The following is an 18,720-nucleotide window of genomic DNA, read 5'->3' on the forward strand; positions in this document are numbered from 1 at the left end:
AATTAATCTATTAATTATTAATAGCTCTATGGATCCTGACTGCGGAAGGCTTGCAACTAGTCCCAGTAATTAACCGTTGAACTAACTATCAAACTGCTCTTACAAGTGGGAGCAAGTAGTAATTGACGAGTAAAGGCTTATGGGCATTGCTGACAATAAAAGAGGTTGACCAACGAGGAGAGGCTCAAAGTAATCAAACAAAGGAAAGCTGGTGCCAGAGCGCCAGGAAAAAAGAAAAGCTTGCAAAGCGCTGTTTGCAAGGCCCATATAAGGAAAAGCTTACAACCCACAGTTGTAAATAGTGGTGAAGATTAGGTTGCCAGACCTGTGCCAATATCAGAGCTGACAGCGGTCAACAGAGCCATCAGTCGGCTTGCATCGACTTTGGACCAGATTCCCATTACGCCAGCTGCTATTCTTGATGACGAAATCCTTGAAAATACTGGGTGTGGGTGAAGGCGGCATCGGCGGAAGTATCGCCTCAGGTCTGGTATAGCCAGTCTCATGTAAATAAATAAACAGCTGACTGCGCGAGGCAAAGGCGGTGCCGCAGGTTGAACGGGCGCAGGGCTGAGGCGAGCGGACCAAACGCTCCCGGCGTGGCTTGCCAGGCGAGGTCTTGGTCCCGGGCGAGGGTAAGGATGAGCGGGTTCGAGGGCCGTTGCCTGTGGAAGGCTTGTTGATAGGCTTGGTGCCAGGCAACGTCTTGTTACCAGAGGCTTGTTGCCGGGCAAGGCCTTGGTAGGCAGTGTTGACTGTCGCTCAGGGGTGATGGGAGCCGGGGCGGCTGGCAAGGAGAGTGGAACGAAGTCCAAGACAAAGCCTTCACTGGGCCCGCAGCGGGATTATTGGCGTCAAAGTTGAGGGCATCGCGAAGACCTGTAATAGCTGTAGTAGATAAGGCGATGAAGTTGTTAGTGGGCTCAATTGAAATGGAAGATGCCACCATTGAACAGGATGACGTAATGGTCAAGGTTAAGCAAACGCTGCTCCGGACTATCAATGTAATCATGCAGCTGGAGTTGCTTGTTTTCCAGAGTCTTGACTTGATACTCAAGACCCTTAATTTGGCCTGCTTTTTCGTCCTTTTGCACAGAGTATATACGCAACGAGAGTTCTCTTTTGAGGGTGACGATTTCTTCGTCCTTCTGGTATAACTAGTCTGTAAGGCTGGGTGCCGAAGGTGACGTAAGCTGCTGCTGTAAGGCTTTCTCAGAGCAGCCGTAAGGTCGTTGACGCGGCGTTCCAGAAATAATGTGACCATTGGCTGTGGAACCTGGGCTTCTGCTCGTCGTCATCGTCAACAGTGAGGTTATCGTGAAAGTAGATACCACACTGATTGTAATATTCTTTGGTGTTGACGATGTGGGAGGGTGCGGTGGAAGTCGTCTTGACGGCTAGTTCGCTCGGGGTAGTATGACATTGGTGAGGGGGCACGTACTGGCGACTAGTAGGCCACTGCTCAGGCAAGGTCATCTTGACGGTCGGTTGCTGACGTAATGACGGTGCGGTCGCTCGGGAAGGGAGTTGCTGTGAGAGCTATAGGCTACTGAGCGAGCAAGACGAAAAGAGGTGTGACCTTATACCTATTGCCAGGGAGGGAGGGTGATGGTTCTAGTGACGGCGGCGACTTTATAAATAGCCTCGCGTTCGAATCAACGAGCAAAAGCTTGCCCGGCTACCGGTGATCACTGGGCAAGTAGGTGGTTGTTGAAGGAGCAGTTGTCGTGGAAGAGTGGGTCGTCGGCTGAGCTCTTGGGAGGGCGGCCGGCGCGGCAGAAATCGTGGGCGGTGAGGCACTGGTCACCTAACAGTTCAACGCGGGGCGGTTGGCTGCCTGGGCTTGAGAGCGGGCAAGGGGTTGATTTTCGTCAATTGTGGTGGAAAACTATTGATTACGATGGAATTTGGAGAATTGGTGGCCGGCTTACAAGTTAACTGTGAAGCTGGCGGCGCGCTACAGAATTCCGACACCGGCAGGCGGTAAGCTTGTTTGAGCACCTTGATGGGCAAGGTAGACAAAGCAGTCAAGCTGCGTTGGCAGTAGAATTTGTCGTTTTTTGTCGACTTGGTGGATTTCGTCGTTTGACGTGAATTTGGCCGGCGTTGCCAGTGGTGGGTGTGCTGGACTGACTGTAAAGTCGGCCGTGAAGATGTAATCGACACAGGATTTTGATGCTGGTTTCGGCGGAAGCGCGATTTTGCATGGGAAATAAATGGTGGGAAATAGGATCCGATTTTCTGGTGGGTATCATGCTGTCAGACGGCGGTGATGTCGATCAAATTGATGTGGCTTCGGTTGACGCGGCGGTCGAATTGGGCCTTGCGCTCAGGGCGTTGGTCGTCGGGAGGCGACGCGGCGGTCGGCTTGTTGACTTGGTGGGCTCGTGAAGTCGAAAATCGACCAACCTGCCTGGTTAAAAAGCTAGTCGCGCAGCGACGGAACTAACGCTATTCTGAGGTAATCGATGAATGGTAGCAAGCTACCTATTTAACCCCCGGGGGGGCTTGGACAGAGGTAATAGTATAGGTATATTAGTTGTAAGTGTGGAGGATGATGGTTGAATGCACGTGCCACAGGGACTTTCGCTTGCAAAGCACAACAGCTGCTAGAGAACAACTACAACCCCACGGGCCCCACTGTCGCGCTAGATAGCAGCACCCCACCCGTGGTCTCTGTGGGAAGCTAACGTGCATGGGTCCTGGGTCCAAATGCCAGGTAGCAGCAGCTTCAACTTTATATTTCGGATACACTGCAAAACAAAACAACTGTCAACTGCCCTGAAACTCCTGCGATCCGGGTACATCATCACCGAATCGTTATCGCGCACGCCAGCCCTCTAGCCACCTACCGGCAAGATGGTACGCCTAGCCACCTCAATCCACACCCCTCAGCCTTGCGCGCCCCTTGCTGACTGTTGATCTCTCTCACAAATAGAACACAACCTTCAATAGCGCCCTCAAACAATCCACCTCCCTCCGAAAAGATCTCTCCTCCCTCTCTTCCCCCGACGCCGACATTACCCCCGCCATCCTCGGCTCCGTCAGCGCCAGCCTCGCGGCCCTCTCCCGAACGATAGACGAGTACAATACACTCGCCAAGCAGGAGCTCAACAAGGCCAAGCAAGAGAAGGCCTTTGAGCGCATCAAGGACTTCAAGCAGGAAATCTCGTCGTACCGTGCCCTGCTCGACCGACTTAATAAGGACAGAGAAGAGCGGGAGTATGTGAACAACAGGGGGGAGCTGCTGGGGAGGAGGCCCTTTGCCGCGCAAACCCCTGAGAACCCATATACTGGCGCTACAGTGTCAGGTGTGCAGACTACTTCGGGATATGGGCATGCGAGGACGAACAGCACGGTCGAGTCTGGCGGTGGGATGGGGATAGGGAGCGGTGATGTTATGCGGGAGTCGCATGCGCTGAGGGAGCAGGCGTTTTTCCAGCACACGAACTCGGCGTTAGATGATTACATTGCTAGGGGCCAGGCTGTATTGGGCGATCTGGGGCAGCAGAGGGAGATACTCAAAAACACGCAGCGGAAGCTGTATAGTGTTGGAAATACGCTCGGGATATCGGGAGATACTATTAGGATGGTAGAACGGAGGGCGAAGCAGGATAAGTGGATTTTCTGGGGAGGTGTCATGGGCTTTTTTTTGTTTTGCTGGTTAGTGTTGCATTACCTGCGGTAGTGTCCCGACCAGGGAGAGTGGGAAATAGTCATGAAGTGTGGAGTTTTGGCATGGTTTTACGGCAAACTGGTACCAAGGTATATATGACCGAAGTTTTTGTTTTGTGAGCTCCGCCCCTCTGATCATCACAGCGAAAGCGTCCCACTAGATTTCCCTCAGCGACATAGTAAATAGCACATCCTTAGTTGCTTCTACCTCGATGACTTGGGTCTCGGGCAGGATGTGGTTGCTGGTGCTCATCTGCCCCCCAAATTCCGTCGGCCAGTCCGTCACGTCCCATTCCAGGCCCTTGGTCGTGATGTAGCTCGGCTCTTTCATAGGCAGAATGCCTATCCACTTTGCGAACACGTCCTTCTCCCCTGCCGGACCGTCCCTCACCCGGATGACGTGCTTTCTGCCTGCTTTGAGCATGAAGGTCAAAGACTCGCCGCTGAAGAAGTACATCTTGCCTTCGTTATAGTCGGGATCCCGCTGAAACAGATATAAGTGGTGAAGCTGGGATATGCCGTGGTCGACTCTGCCCCCGAGGCTGCCAACGACGACGATGTCCTTCCCCTTGGGAGAGGGACGATATTTCGCGCGGGTGTGCTCAACTGCTTTGGCGAAATCGGTCGAGTAGTCATCGCGGTAGTGTATCACGTTGGTGCGTCTTGGAGGGGTCTCGTAGTAGGTGCGCGCCACTTGGCTGATGGAATCCAGGTCACCGATGATAACATCGAGGTCGTCAAAGGAGGGGTCGGAATGAATGCCGGCTACATCGTGGAGGCAGTTGGCGGCACCGTCGGCGGCTATATGAAAGATGGCTGTAGAGGAGGTTGAGTTAATGTGTGGGGTAATGAATAGGTATGAAGGGGAGAGCAGGGGGGCACGGACCATTATTCCATAGTCTCTTGATCATGCCGACATGATTGTGGATGGGCTGGTTGAGGATGAGAAGGGCGTAGTCGGGAGGTGCGTTACTGGATGGAGGACGGAAGATATCTGTAGGGTTCCATTCAATGATGGGCGAAGCCTTCTTTTGCTGGGGAATGCATGCAGCCATGCTGTGATGCTCTGTTTGGCTGGTTAGTGTACCCTGCAGGATGATGACGGGGATGCGAGGATACCAGGTGGGTGGCGGGGGGAGCTTTAGGGAAAGGGCTTGATGTAAACTCCAATGCTGCGTGGTGGAACCTCTGAATTGTGCCCAGAATAAAAAGTTGGACAATGTGGATTGTAGGAGTTGATAGCCGGGTACATAAGTTCTGTGAGCTCTCTATATTCGAGTTTATAAGTGTTTGGAACTGAGGTCGCTACAATTTGAGCAAGGCTATAACACGGACAGCTCGGAGCAAACTGTTCAACAAGACTAGTGGAACCCTAACCCTAGGCATGGGAAACTATGACAGGAAGCACACAATATCTCTTTCTCAAAAGGATAGCTTTATGTGGGGGTCGCCTCGTAGGTAATTGAAGAGATGACACTGCTTACAAATGTCTGCCCCTATGGCTTTTCTTTTGGGGCCAAAAGCTTTCTGTGGTCTCTTTTATAGAACATAGTTTCTATAGGAAACTTTATACTTCCAATTCCGCTCAACGCTTCGAGGCACCGAGGATAAAAACCGTCAAATCCACGCCGACGTAAGTGTGGATTCCATGTCTGCAGGCCTCAGTGGGGATGCTGTAATTAGCCGCCCGCTGTAGGGATCAAGCAGCCTGATAACCTCACAGCCTCACGCCAAGGTAGGTAGGTACCGTAGTACCTTACCAAAATCGACTCGATCCTCTCGCCGCATTTCATCGAGCTGCAGCATATCGTGACATCCAGGCCGCGCACAAGCTTCCGTTCCCGTCCCAGTAGTTGTGGCACTGGCTGTGCCGCCCGCTTCCATGTTATCAGGAGGAATCCCGGTTGGGATATGAACCGCCTTATTGGCTGAATTTCAATGTCGGCATCCTTGATATCTTGAGGGCTGTGCGTTAAATGTATGTGTTGGTCAACTTTGTTATCTGATATTGAAGTATATCGTTTCGACCTAGCACGCTCTAGACCCGACTTTTCGGTGACGCTCTCCTCAAATGGACGCCTGACAGGCGCCTTGACAACCGTTCATTCACCATGGTTGGTGAGTTAGGTATATATTCCAGCTATTTCCCACTGGCCCGTGGCAGCCCGGTTCAGCTGAACATCACACCCGACACCTTGTTTCAACTAGAGACCATGATCATCTATAAACCATCAATCGTTTTGACCGCAGTGCTCTGTGCCGACCTTGCCGGAGCTCAGGACTATGTCGGCCCAAACTTCGAAAGATGTCAAAAACGAGTCACCAGCATCTTGGAGGGAAAGGAGGAATGGAACGGCATCAACAACGTGACCGTAGAGCAGTACATATACCGTGGTGCCGTTCGGGGGATGAACTTCGAGTATGAGCAAACTTCCAGAGATAAGTTCATCACCATCACCACCGAGGGTTGCAAGGTGCTCTGTGAGAGCCCTGTCGACTTTTATTGGCACTCGGATATCACGACCACCCTCAGCATCATTTCCAACTGGATATTGCCTATCATGGCCTTGCTTTCCGCTCTTCCATACGATTCCTTGCACCGCAGGACGGCCGGGGCACCGTGGTGGCAGACCAGGATCATGGGGACCCTTCGCGCCCTGCTTAACTGGCTCGGGTCTCCCGAGACAGCCCTTACAAACACATTATTCAACATCCATCAGATGCACGAATGTTTAGCTGAAACCAAGTCATCAGGCCAAGGCATTTCGGGCAACAGCAACCTGCGGTCACTCAAGATGGATGCCTACTACGTGCTCAGCTGCATAGGCCAGTTCAACATGCCCGATTTAAGCAGTGACGAGTTTTTGGAGCCCCTCGTTTACGCCTTATTTAGAGGCTTTGTACACTTGGATGCTGGAGAGGCAGCCGCTCATGCCCAATCCACGACGTACCCGCCAGCCGGCACTACACCAGATCAAAGGGAACGGTCGGAGCAAGCGAAGGTGTGGACGAGAGAACTTCTTCAAGAAATGGCGTTTCAACTCAGGATGCTCCGTCGTCGAGGAATCTACCCATCACTTGTCAATGTGTTCCTCTTCTGCGTCGCCTACGCCATGGCCGTCGTCCTGGCTTTCAGCGACGTTGGCGAAAGAACCACAGCTCACGCTTTGGCTCTAGGTATTCTAGTCAGCTGGCTGCCGCTGCTTGTCTTATTTTCCATTCTGGACCGGAATCCCATGTCGGCCGATCGGAGCAGGAAGTTGATGTCTCGATGGCTGTGGAACGCCGACGCAATCCGTCGGTGGGAGAAAGGTTCGGGAATCCCTGCTTCCCAGACTCCGCCGCCAGTCATGCCGGCGGGAGGTCCGCCTGCGTCACCGGACTGGTGGACATGGAACAAGGAAGAGAATTTGCGCGCGTTGCAGCTACCGCCCGGTCAAATGCCTCTATTTGGTCCCTTTCAGCAGCCGGTAAGATTCGACCCCTTCATTGGAGAGTTTGTTGGCCAAGGAAGACAAATGGGCTACCATGGTCTGGCTTTTTCTGTTGTGCACAGTGTCTATGACAGCCACGGAACCGATCGACGGATGAGGTCCATTCAGGAAATCGTGGAACATACGCGTGTCAGGCTCGATGGACCGCGGCCCTGGGCGTGGTGGAGGATGGCATTCATTTCACTAACGATAGTTTGGCTCTTTGCCGGAATGGCATTTATGATCTCATACAACACTCCTACTGTCGGTTTCGCTTGTCGGTCTGGGTCCTACACAGTGTACGGCCTTCTTACCTTCGGTTCCTGGTTCTTGTCATTGCTGCCATGCTACAAACACCCTGATAATTGGATGAGAGCCGTGGCCCATGCCTTCAATGGACTGGCGCTTCTCACTCTCATACTCATCATCTTCGCCTCCTTCAGCGGTATTTTCAACAACTGCATATGCAAGGGAGGGCTGGCTGGATACTTGGACTTTGAGAGTGCAGAGTTCTACCGGAACCCAAACCATTTCAACGTCTATAAATGGTGGATGGCCGGTGCTATTGTGGGTGCTTTGCCCATAACCTTCAGCTTGCTTAGGGCAGCTTGGTTGTTGATTCGACTGAAGCCTCTGTGGCAGGCTTCGGAGCAACACAACCCACATGTGCGCAACCCCGGAGTTGATATGATCTGGTTGATTTAGGCAATTTCTTATGATTTTATTTGCGACCTGGTTACCCAGAAATACCAATCATCTTGTTCATCTGCATCATGTTTGTCTGTATTGTTCTTTTGCGCCCCTGAAAGAGCGTCAGCATTCCGCTGGTTACCTCCCTACCTTATTTACGGCGAGAGTCTTGGCACCACAGGTTGCTGCCTAAAACACACAGCTAAGATCTTGTTGATATAAAAACCCCAGCGATGCTCTCTTTATAAACACGTATTCTTTTTACTCTATTCACTCCCTCAATCACCACGAATCCGTTTGGTCTCATAAAAATGGCCCCGTGTAAACATGCAAACCTGTTGCTCGATGTATCGCCAAACGCGACCCAGGCTGGATTCGCGCGCCCACCGGCCGCCAAGAGAAGAGCAGCAGCATCCCTTGCCAGCCGCATAGAACCAGACACGGCTGATGAAGAAGAAGCCCAAAATCTCGCTGGCACCTTTCCAGGTCCCTTGGTCCTCCCGAATGACCTGCTGTCCGTCTACCCCAAAGACCCCGACTCTGGGCAGACAGTCAAGGTCTGGCAAAGGTCCAAACACCGCAACCGCCTCAACGCCAGCACCCCCAACACCATCCATGTTGCTGCACCACCCTCCTACTCCCCCAAGATGAAGCACATGAGGGAGTGGATCGTCCCCCTCACCGCCACCGAGGGGGAAGAAGACGTCAGCCCCCCGAAACCAAAAGACCTAACCGATTACCTCTCCGCCTACTACCACCCTCTCCCCGTGACCCGAACCCCCAATCTCATCTGGGTCCCTTGGGAAGATGATGATTGCCCACCAAACGCTACAAAGGACGAAAATAGGTACATCGGCCTCAAGCAAGGCCAGAACATCACCCGGATCCGCACCCGCCCCTGCCCTGACGGCGCCTACGAGCGGCAGCTGAACCTGGGCGACATTTTGGACGGGCTGCTGCACATGGTCAAGGAGATCCACCCCCGGTACGCGCTTGTGATGATGCTTCATCACGATCTGTACGAGGACGAGACGGACGATTTCTGCTGCGGGAGGGCGTACGGCGGGAGCAGGGTTTCGGTTGTGACGTCGAGTAGGTATCATCCTGGGCTGGACTGGTACCAGGAGATTGAACGGGCGCACATGTGGCCTGCGAGTCACTGTGGGAATTTTGTGAGGAGGAAGTGTGGGATACGGTCTGGAGCGGGGGTGAAGAGGAGGAAGGTGATGATGGTTGAGGGGGACGGTGCTGGGGAGGGCAAGGGGGGGGGGACGGCCATGAGGGCGGCCATGGATGCGTATGTTGCTGCGCCGGCGCCCGAGAAAGACTTGGCGGGGTTGTGGTTTGGGAGGACGGCGCTGACGGCTTCGCACGAGCTGGGGCATTGTTTTTGTTTGGGGCATTGCAATTATTATGCTTGCGCCATGCAGGGGACAGCGGGGATCATGGAGGACGTGAGGCAGCCGCCGTATTTGTGTCCGGTTTGTTTGGAGAAGGTGATTTCGGGGCTCTTGGAGGTGAAGGAATATGCAAACATTGGGAGGGAGAGGTTGATACTACAGAGGTATAAGAAGCTGCATGAGTTTTGCACCGGCAAGACAAGGGCGGGGGTCAAGATGTTTGCGGGTTATGGAGCCTGGTTGGGCAAGAGGATCGAGGCGCTCAAAGCCGAGGAGGAGGGGGGCGAGGGGCAGTTGTAGCCATTGATCTAACAAATGATAGCGAGTAATAACTAGACCGAAAGCCTTCTCTGCTGGTTTATAATGAAGGGAAATGTGGGAAGCAACAGGTACCGGGCATCAAGGGGTGAGGGCAATGAGCTTCCCAAACTGGGTGTTCTTCGAAGCAACCGCCCATGCCTCGTCAATCTCATCCAACTTGAACCTGCCAACAACCTCAACGCCAGTCTCCGGTCCAAGCCTCAGCACGCCAGACTCGGCCATCTTGACAATCTGTTGGGCGTCAGCCCTGTCATACATGTATTGCCCCTTGACCGTCAAGCTCTTCCATACAATCATGGCATACGTTACCGAGAGACCCTCTGGGAGCACGCCCATAAGCGAGGCCCTCCCATAGTTCCTCAAGGCCTTGAAGCAGCTGCCCACATGGGTGCTTCCTGTTGCAGCAGCCGGACTGATATCAAGGTATGCATCCACCGGCCCCCAGCTTGTCAGCTTCTGCACATCCCCGTCTTCGTCCCCAGACATGGGTACAATCTGGATCTTCCCCCTGGGATACAACCCCTGAATCCGTTTCAGAATCTCCATATTTCTCCCCATGACAATGACCTGCCCAGCCCCCATCGCGACAGCAACCTCTACCGCAGCACCGCCAAACTGGCCCGTAGCCGGCGCAACAATCACCCTCTCCCCCGCCCGCAGCCCGATACCCTTCCACCCCCCCAGCACAACAAGCTGCACAGGCAACTGCAACAGATTCTCGACACTGTACCCCAACCCACCATCCCCCTTTGGCTTACAAAGCCTCTCCTCATCCAACGGCTCGACGTTCTCCAACGGGGCAAGGATATACTCGGCATAAGAGCCATTCTTCCAGTTTTTCTCGATCCACTCCCTGCTGGCGGGCACTCCGCCGTCAAAGGTGCCCCAAACAGCTTGGATCTCGTCCGGGTTGTCCCTCGCCCGGAGAAAGGACTGGATCATGACGAGCTTGCCGACGGGGAGGGAGGTGGTGTCCGGGCCGGGCTGGACTACGCGGCCGATGGCGTACCCCCCGCCGATGATCATGTCGGGGGCAAGGGTGAAACCTACTTTTCCAGAGTAGATGTCGTAGACCTTTTGGGAAACCTGGGCGGCGAGGACGCGGATTAGGACGGAGCCGGGGACCACGGTGGGGACGGGGACGGTGCGGAGGGTGATTTGAGGATCGGGGGAGATTGTGGGGAGATGGAGGGCGCGCATGTGGGTTGGGAGGGACATTTTGGTGTTGTGGTTTTGTTTGTACGTATGAGTGACAAAGTCTTGTCTGATGTGTCCAGACTCTTGTTTGTTGGTGAGAGATACCTGCCGTACCTTGCTCGCAACAACAGTTTCGAGGACCTTCCTTTTATACCCCATCATCCTGCCAAGGTGCTGCCATGTTGTTGTCGTTTTGCCGGCGCGATGGCTTTCCTGCTGCCGTATTGTGATTCACCAGTCCCATCCTTCTGTCGTCCATAATCCATAATACCTTACTTTACTTCCGGTGGCTACGACCTACTTGGCTGCCAATGACATGTGGTTGGCCAAACGGGCGACAAGGCACATCACGGGGTTAGTGTACTTTTGGAATACGCATTGCGGTTAGCGTGGTTCTCTCCGGGCCAATGATTGTGGACCGTTGGGAATAGCGGGACTGGACCGATTTCAAATCGGAACAGTCTGGACTTCTGACCTGAAGGCCGTCTTTTAATATTTGCTCATCCCTCAACATCAGCAAACTTGTGTTGGGGTTTGAATACGACTAGAGGATGATCCTCCCGTCTGCCGCCGAGTATTCCAAAACCTTTTGGGCAAACAACAACAAAGAACTCTCCCTCCGGCGTTACCGGCCCCACCTCTCGGGCCAGGATCCGCTAATCTCCACCTTTCGACCACCCTCCGACCATGTCGAGCACCAACATGGCGTCTGTAAAGAGCAGTGGCATCGTAAAAGCAAAGTCTGGATCGAAAGCAGACACCAGCTTCCGTAAACGTAAAAGCCATACCAAATCCCGTAGCGGGTGCGTCAACTGCAAACTCCGCCACATCAAGGTATGGTTTTCTTTGCTGTTATCACCCCATTTTCGTTGGTCCTAACCGGAGCAGTGTGACGAATCAAAGCCGATATGCAACAACTGCACCAGCTTCCGTGTATCGTGCACATATGACCGCACCCTCAAGTCATCCGAGGCACTCGCTCTTCAGCCATGGTCAGAGCAGGTGTTTCCGTTGGTCAACGTCAGAGAGACTCGTCTAACATATGCATCTCTCGCCAGCTTGTCGCTGAACCGTCAGGTGCTGACCATGCTCAACGACCACATTCGGGAATCCGATCCGCAGGCTGTGAAGAATGGCTTTCTGTTCAAGGATCAGCATTTGAGATATCTGAATCAGTTCCATGAGAAGACCATCTTGTCGCTCAAGATGAACCACAAACTGGATCTGTACCGCAGGGAGAGTGTCAGATTGGCCATTCGGGTATTCTTACCCCCTTAACATGTCACAATGCCTTCAGTGCTAACCAACCAGGAACCCTTCCTCCTCCACCTCGTCCTCGCCGTAACCCTCATGCACGAACGCCTCGCCGCCTCCCCCCTCACCACCGAGCCCCCTTCCATCCAAGAGCTCTACCACCACGCCACCGGCTCCTCCCAGCTCAACCAGCTTCTATCCAGCCACCCCTCCCAACTCAGCCGCGTGCAAAAAGACGCCATGTTCATGGGCACCATCCTCCTCGCCTGCACCTCCTTCGCCCAGCTCGACGCCTCCCTCCCCCTAGCCTCCCACTGGCCCTTCGTCTCCTCCCCTCACGACCTCGACTGGCTCAAGATCTGCTCGGGAAAGCGCGTCGTCCAAAAGCTAGCCGATACTCACGCTGCTGATTCCGCGCTGAGGGATATCTCCTACGAGTTTGTCCTTTCCGGTCCCGCCGCGAGGGTAGAACTCCTTCCCGAGGAAGACGCGATTGCCCGGCTGCCGGAGCCGTTGAGGAGGCTGTTGAGGTTGGATCACGCGGGTGTGTCGGCCAAGACGAACGCGTATTATGACGCTGGGGTGGTGGTGGGGAGGGTTCTGCCGTTGGAGATAAGCGAGGATAACCTGCTTGTGTCTTTGGTGCTGGTAAGTTTTCTGCCGGTCAGGTTCAGGGAGATGCTGGAGGAAAAGGACGCAAAGGCGCTGCTGTTGTTTGCGTGGTATCATGCCAAGATTGGGCAGTTTGGGAGGTGGTGGGTTTGGAGGAGGGCGGTGACTGAGGGGAGGGCTATTTTGGCTTATTTGGAGAGGTACTATGGGGGAACGGTGGGTGGGGATGAGGAGCTGTTGGGGTATCCGAAGAAGTGGTGTGGGATGGAGGTGATGGTGAATGAGGGGATGACTTGATTGGTTGTGCAGTATTTTTGTGCTGTTGGGAAGAGGGAGGACAGGTTCATGCTAGAGCTGTATGTAGGTATGCTTCAAGAAGCGCTCTGAAGCACCGCCTTGCCGAACCTATTATCTAGTGATAACACGATGCATAGGTACCTACCTGTCTTATCTCGGTAGGTAGGTATGGATGAATAAGGCGCCTGGTAGGTAGGTAGGTAGCTACCAGGTAATCTGAAAGCCAAGAGACCATGTTCCCCCATGCCAAAGCTTTGGCAGAGATTATCAACAACTTCAAACAACACCCGATTCCCTGCTGCTTCGAGCTCCCAACATGATGACAGCTTGCCTCAGGGTTAATGTCCGTCATCTTCCCTGGGCGCTGGAGATGTCGACAAAGAAATCCCCCAACCCTTCAAACCGCCAAGACGGGACCCAAGTGTCGCAAAGAGTTGGAAGGTGTGAACCTGGGGGGTGTGGCAGTGCCCATCTTGGCAAAATGAGACACTGCCCTCAAAGCATCTTGGCATTCGGTCTTCAAAAGTCACGACCACCCCACAAGCAGACACCTATCTGGATGTTGAGACGCAGCTACAACACCAACAACATTGTTTTTCGCTCTGAACAGATCAGATCAATCCCGGCCCAACTCACGCAAGATGTCATTCGCACCCCCACCATACCTCCCGCCCCCACCAAAAGACAACCCTCCCACCATCTCCCACGGTGCCCTCCCAACCGAAGAACCTCCAGCCTACTCCCAGCTAGAATCAACAACCTTCGACCCGAACGACCCCATGCCCCCAGCCACCTTTTCCATCCACGGCCGCTTCATCTACGCCTCCCCCTGCCCCTCCACACCCCCGAGCTCAGACCCCTCCTACCAAACCGATTACCCCATCCTGACACCCACACACGGTTCTCGAACAGTCGACTTTCAGCGCGTGCAGTACAGGTACCGAGCCTCCAACGCCACCGGCAGGCCCGTCATCTCCCACCGCGGCAAAGACCTCTACACCCTGTCCCACCACCTGCCCATCCTGGGGATGCCCTTCCAGGCTATGGCCGTTCCCAAGAGTCGAAAGACGCTTGGGGAGGTGCATATTGCCAAGTCGCCTGCTTTTCACACAGGGTACCGCGCGAATAGGGTATTGCCTGATCATGAGGTTGCCAGGTTGGAGAGGAAGGGGGAGAAGGTGCCGAGGGAGTATCACTTTCAGATCAAGGAGGGGGGGGCTGAGAGATGGGTGTGGAAGGATTCGAATGGAAGGGCGGTGGCCTTTCAGTGGAGGGGGCAAAGAAGCGAGTTTGGCGGTGGTGATGGTCAGCCGGGGAGTAGTCGGGATCCGGATGGGGGGGTTGGTGATGGGGGGGAATGGGGGGTGCCCAGGCTCCAGGTTCTGGTGGAGTTAGACAGGAGGACGCTGGATAGTTTGGTGGCGGTGTGGTGTCTGTGGGCGATGCATTTGCATCATGAGGCTACGGCACCCAAGAAGACCTGGGAAGATCGTATGTCCTCCTATAAGTTGATCACGCTGCTCGAGAGGTGGCCGAGGTGTTTATTCCGCTTTATGGCGTGTGCTAACTATAAGTTGGCAGGATTGGCCTTGATGGCGAGGAAGAGACCGGAGGGTACGCCACAGGGGGGCTTTTATACTATGAAGTTTTAATGGTTGGATGCATGGAAGCACAGGGGTTGGGTGGAGAAGGATAGTCGTGGTTGAAAACAAATGATACCCTGGACGATGGATCAAATTGAATGAAGAACCGATGTTGTTCTCGCACATAAGGATAGACTCAAGAAGCAGTGTGTCTACTTTGAATCTGCGCCCATGTCGCATAAAAAGCCACTGGCTGCTCTCCCGTTTTCCTCGACAACATCGTAGTTCCAAATCCTCTCAAACTTGGCAGATATCTCTTCCCCAAACTTGACCTTGTCGTTGCCGACTCTTTGATCCTGCCACTGAAAAAGATCCACGGCCTCTCGAGTCGCCTGGACAACCCACTGGGTCCTGTCAAAGCGGGCATCGTTGTATCTTTTCAGTGCAGCCTCCACAATTGCACGCTCGTCTTTGGCTGAAGTAGACCCCGCCTCCAGCTTGTCGTTGAGATGGCTCAATAATGTGGCCAAGAAGTATGCATCTTCTATCCCAAGCCCTCCCCCAGCACCAAGATGAGGGCCAGTGGCATGCGCCGCATCACCAGCAAGGCACACCCTTCCTCTGATATAAGTGGACGCTGGGTTCTCAGCCATATCGAAGATTGCCCACTTTTCCATCTCATCCGGGAAGAGCTGAGCAATGTTTCTGGCCGTCTCATTCCATCCCTGAAGTGCATCAATCACCTCCTTTCTGGACCCCTGACAGGTATGTCTTCCTTGCGCCACCAAACCCTCTGGCCAATCCTTGTTCTTATCCGAGATGACAACCAGTACGTTTAAAACGGAGCTGTTTCCAACGGGATATGTGATGATGTGAGAGTCTGGCCCATTGTACATGAACCTCGTCGAGCACTTGTACTTCCCAATCGCTTGGACAGCCTGGTCCATCGGGACCAACGACCGGTAGCAAAACCTTTGCGAGTATCCCGGGTACGCCGCCTTCACTAGATTCTTCCCCGTCGATCCCAGCACGTAGTGCCTCACTTGAGATCTGATTCCATCACAACCCACCACCACAGTGGCATTGACCTTACTCCCGTCTTTAAAACTGACCAGCACCCCATCGTCCGTTTCCCGAATTCCCTCGAGCTCCTTTCCAAACTCGACCGATCCAGAGGGCAGCAGTGATGCCCACGCGTCCAAAATGTCACTCCTCTTGCACCCTTGAAACCCATCCTTGCCCACGAACTTCTTGTACATCAACTCCCCCTCATCAGAATGCCCGTTGACCCACTGGAAGTAGTCTTCTCCGTTGGGGTTTGCCACCCTCTTGAAAGCTTTCAGAACATCTTTGGACAGGTACCCCATCGCCTTTTCAGCATTGGGACTGAAGCCGAGGCCTGCGCCAATGTCCCGAAACCCAGGAGCGCGCTCGTAAATGGTGAAGGGGACTTTGCGTTCGCGGAGGCCGAGGCCGAGGGTGATGCCGGTTATACCAGCCCCGATGATGGCGACGCGGACGTCCTTGGTAGTGGCACTGGGCATGTTTGGTTGTTACTGACGGTGTGGCAGATGATTGGGCAAACACAAAGCTTCAAGGTTGACGTCGAGACTGCTCTTCAGAACTAAAGCCGATGAGCTCAATAGCCAGATATGGGGAAGGAAGGATGACGAGGCAGGTGGGTAAAAGGTGTTTTCGGCAACGAGGTGGGGATATATGTACCGGAGTCCCGATGGAATGCACCTCAGTCAGCCACGCAGCCCGTCGCACCGGACTTTTGGCCGGTGCCCGAGCTGTATCCCTGGCGCAGTAGGTAGATGGCGTCTTGCGAGTCGTGGACGCTGGAAAGCTCTGAACTTCAAGCAGAAAAACACCCCGGTTGTTTGTTGACTTCCATCCTTTCCAGGACGAAGACATTGTCAAGGGTGAAAAAGGTAGCAAGATGACACTGATCAAAGTCCCACAACAGCCTCAGACGCTGAAAAAGGAAAAGGTTCTCCTTACCGGTAAGCGTGATCACTTCTCTTGTTAAGTTTCATGTGAGAGTTGACCATCCGACCAGGCGGCACTGGCTTCGTGGCCTCCCACGTCCTCGACTCCCTGGCAACCAACGGCCACCCTGTTGTCGTCACCGTCCGCTCAGAAGAAAAAGGCAATCGCCTCCTCCAATCCCTCTCTCACTTCGGCGCCTCCAACCAAGTCCAATACGCCATCGTCCCCGACATCTCCACCAAAAACGCCTTCGATCCCATCCTTCACGACCACCGCTTCACCTACGTAATCCACACCGCATCCCCCTATCAACTCTCCTTTGCCGACCCCGTCAATGACTGCCTCAACCCCGCCATCAAGGGCACCACCTACCTCCTCGACTCCATCCACCGCCTCTGCCCCTCGGTCACCCGCGTGGTCATCACCTCCTCCAGCGCCGCTATCCTCAACCCGCCCAACCACCGCGATGTCTACGATGAGTCCTCCTGGTCAGATGTGAGCTGGGAGCAGGCCATGCAGCCAGAGCACACCTACCGTGCCAGCAAGAAATTCGCCGAGCAGGCTGCCTGGTCTTTTCTCGAGGAGCACAACCCGCGGTTCACCATCGCGACGATCAACAACACCTATACTTTTGGTCCGCTCTCGCGATCGCTGGCGAATTCGGCAAAGTTTAGCTCGGCAGAGGTGAACACCTCCAACCGCCGGATTTGGGATCTGATTCATGGCAAGTGGCGAAACCCAGATGGATCGGCGTGCATCCCGTCCACGGCGCCAGTGTTTACGTTTGTGGACGTGAGGGACGTGGCGGATGCGCACCTGGCGGCTTTGGCGGCATCGGGACAGAGATATTACACTGTAGGAGGGTTCTTTTCCAATTATCAGATTGCAAGGATTGTGGACGAAGAGTTCAAGGGAGTGCTGGGGGATGATGTGCTCCCGAATCTGAAAGGGCAGGAGGATGATTTTGAGGAAGACAAGCACTGGAAGTTTGATGTGAGTAGGAGTGAGAAGGAGTTGGGGATACGGTATAGGGGGTTGAGAGAGTGTGTGAGGGATGCCGTGGTGAGTATGCTGGAGTTTGAAAAGGGGACGACTTTCAACTAGGAGTATCTGAGGTGGATCCTTTTGTTCATAGAGTTGAACCAGCCTGCTAGTGATAACCAAAGCTGTTTGCCTGTCGATTGTCTTCTTATTCTCTTTCCTTGAGCTTCAACTTCAAAACATCATCATGTACCTAAAATCAAATGATCTGCCGTTGATTCCAGTGACAGACAAAAAAGGTGCAATGTCAATCCTTTCTCAGCAAAGATCCACTCCAGAATCAGGCACGGAATCTAGACACCTTAGGTAGATACCCTTTGGTTGACAGTTGATCGCGACCAAAGTTGACCGCTTGTCATGTCCCTAAAGCCAGAGGCGGTGCGACCCCCTTTCCTCTTCCTTCGGAAGCTCGAGCATTTGGCATTGGCCCATCGTTAAGCTACTCAGAGCTTGTCTCGGTCGTGTCATCCTCACCACGGCAAAGGGTGGTCGCACAGACGAACAACTGGACGATCTCCGTCAGTTGACTGTTGAGTGATACTGCAGCTGCACACAAACCACCCTAGTGATGATGTTGGTTCTGACGAGCGGCGAGTCCGAAGAGGATCATGATCGACTTGAATGTCTGGAACATGTATGTTGAAAGTGATATCAAAACAGGTTGCCTTGCCGCAAAGTTGGCCATACGGAGCGGCCCAGTTCGCTTCCAGATGACGGTATTCCAGGTTTCCCAAGTGGGGGACGGGATGGTGGTGTGCGGTCGAGTGCAGTGCACATGCTGCGCCGTAGGCTGGCATCTGCGTGCAAGTGGTAATTAAGATGCGGAGACAAGATGCCAGCTCGGTTGGGCCATTGACGGTACCGCGCCTACCTAGACAAGGTACCTTGGGCGAACCAAGTTGACATCTGGGCGATGGTGAGTGTGGGATATTGTAGCTATCGGATGGTATTATATATGGGCCTGAGATGAGGATGGACGACAAAGAAGCCCTCTGCTAAGAAACGGCCTGCCGATATTGGCATTCGAGGCGCCTCGCCTACGGATAAAGCGAGGGGATGCAACAACGATGTGATGGGGGTGGAACCTGAAACAAGTCTAGCTGGGTGGATATCTCCGACACCTCCCCCGCTGTGCGTTGGAAGGTGGGGGAGGGGAGGAGACAGGTCAAAACCAAACGAAAGAAA

General features: G+C 53.9%; 10 protein-coding genes across 10 annotated transcripts; 7 read left to right on the forward strand and 3 right to left on the reverse strand.

Moving 5' to 3' along the window:
- The first annotated feature begins 2,673 nt into the window (after positions 1-2,673).
- Positions 2,674-3,794, forward strand: BOS1 (Protein transport protein bos1). Its single transcript, XM_062945130.1, has 2 exons — positions 2,674-2,862; positions 2,939-3,794. The coding sequence occupies exons 1-2, from the start codon at positions 2,860-2,862 to the stop codon at positions 3,686-3,688; spliced, it is 753 nt and encodes a 250-aa protein (XP_062801045.1). The 5' UTR covers positions 2,674-2,859; the 3' UTR covers positions 3,689-3,794.
- THI80 (thiamine pyrophosphokinase) lies at positions 3,777-5,020 on the reverse strand. The gene is made up of 2 exons (XM_062945131.1): positions 4,562-5,020; positions 3,777-4,491 (listed from the first exon to the last, which is right to left on the reverse strand). The coding sequence occupies exons 1-2, from the start codon at positions 4,728-4,730 to the stop codon at positions 3,833-3,835; spliced, it is 828 nt and encodes a 275-aa protein (XP_062801046.1). The 5' UTR covers positions 4,731-5,020; the 3' UTR covers positions 3,777-3,832.
- Positions 5,021-5,786: 766 nt separating this feature from the next.
- On the forward strand, positions 5,787-7,853 carry QC764_300030 (uncharacterized protein; the record flags this gene model as incomplete). Its single annotated transcript, XM_062945132.1, has 2 exons — positions 5,787-5,793; positions 5,884-7,853. 2 exons carry the CDS (start codon positions 5,787-5,789, stop codon positions 7,851-7,853), a joined length of 1,977 nt encoding a protein of 658 aa, XP_062801047.1.
- Positions 7,854-8,149: 296 nt separating this feature from the next.
- Positions 8,150-9,538, forward strand: QC764_300040 (uncharacterized protein; the record flags this gene model as incomplete). Its single annotated transcript, XM_062945133.1, has 1 exon — positions 8,150-9,538. The coding sequence occupies one exon, from the start codon at positions 8,150-8,152 to the stop codon at positions 9,536-9,538; it is 1,389 nt and encodes a 462-aa protein (XP_062801048.1).
- Positions 9,539-9,601: 63 nt separating this feature from the next.
- QC764_0046300 (uncharacterized protein) lies at positions 9,602-10,976 on the forward strand (the record flags this gene model as incomplete). Its single annotated transcript, XM_062940336.1, has 2 exons — positions 9,602-9,982; positions 10,097-10,976. 2 exons carry the CDS (start codon positions 9,602-9,604, stop codon positions 10,667-10,669), a joined length of 954 nt encoding a protein of 317 aa, XP_062801049.1. The 3' UTR covers positions 10,670-10,976.
- QC764_0046310 (uncharacterized protein) lies at positions 9,638-10,918 on the reverse strand (the record flags this gene model as incomplete). Its single annotated transcript, XM_062940337.1, has 1 exon — positions 9,638-10,918. The coding sequence occupies one exon, from the start codon at positions 10,916-10,918 to the stop codon at positions 9,638-9,640; it is 1,281 nt and encodes a 426-aa protein (XP_062801050.1).
- A 221-nt stretch (positions 10,977-11,197) lies between the features above and the next one.
- Positions 11,198-13,142, forward strand: QC764_300060 (uncharacterized protein). The gene is made up of 3 exons (XM_062945134.1): positions 11,198-11,590; positions 11,645-12,016; positions 12,068-13,142. The coding sequence occupies exons 1-3, from the start codon at positions 11,444-11,446 to the stop codon at positions 12,917-12,919; spliced, it is 1,371 nt and encodes a 456-aa protein (XP_062801051.1). The 5' UTR covers positions 11,198-11,443; the 3' UTR covers positions 12,920-13,142.
- A 418-nt stretch (positions 13,143-13,560) lies between these two features.
- Positions 13,561-14,571, forward strand: QC764_300070 (uncharacterized protein; the record flags this gene model as incomplete). The annotated part of the gene is made up of 2 exons (XM_062945135.1): positions 13,561-14,410; positions 14,501-14,571. The coding sequence occupies 2 exons, from the start codon at positions 13,561-13,563 to the stop codon at positions 14,569-14,571; spliced, it is 921 nt and encodes a 306-aa protein (XP_062801052.1).
- A 143-nt stretch (positions 14,572-14,714) lies between these two features.
- On the reverse strand, positions 14,715-16,046 carry QC764_300080 (uncharacterized protein; the record flags this gene model as incomplete). Its single annotated transcript, XM_062945136.1, has 1 exon — positions 14,715-16,046. The coding sequence occupies one exon, from the start codon at positions 16,044-16,046 to the stop codon at positions 14,715-14,717; it is 1,332 nt and encodes a 443-aa protein (XP_062801053.1).
- Positions 16,047-16,146: 100 nt separating this feature from the next.
- On the forward strand, positions 16,147-18,535 carry GRE2_1 (methylglyoxal reductase (NADPH-dependent) gre2). Its single transcript, XM_062945137.1, has 2 exons — positions 16,147-16,508; positions 16,565-18,535. The coding sequence occupies exons 1-2, from the start codon at positions 16,445-16,447 to the stop codon at positions 17,596-17,598; spliced, it is 1,098 nt and encodes a 365-aa protein (XP_062801054.1). The 5' UTR covers positions 16,147-16,444; the 3' UTR covers positions 17,599-18,535.
- Positions 18,536-18,720: the final 185 nt, after the last annotated feature.

This window comes from Podospora pseudoanserina, chromosome 3, assembly GCF_035222485.1.
Source record: "Podospora pseudoanserina strain CBS 124.78 chromosome 3, whole genome shotgun sequence".
NCBI classification, from domain to species: domain Eukaryota; kingdom Fungi; phylum Ascomycota; class Sordariomycetes; order Sordariales; family Podosporaceae; genus Podospora; species Podospora pseudoanserina.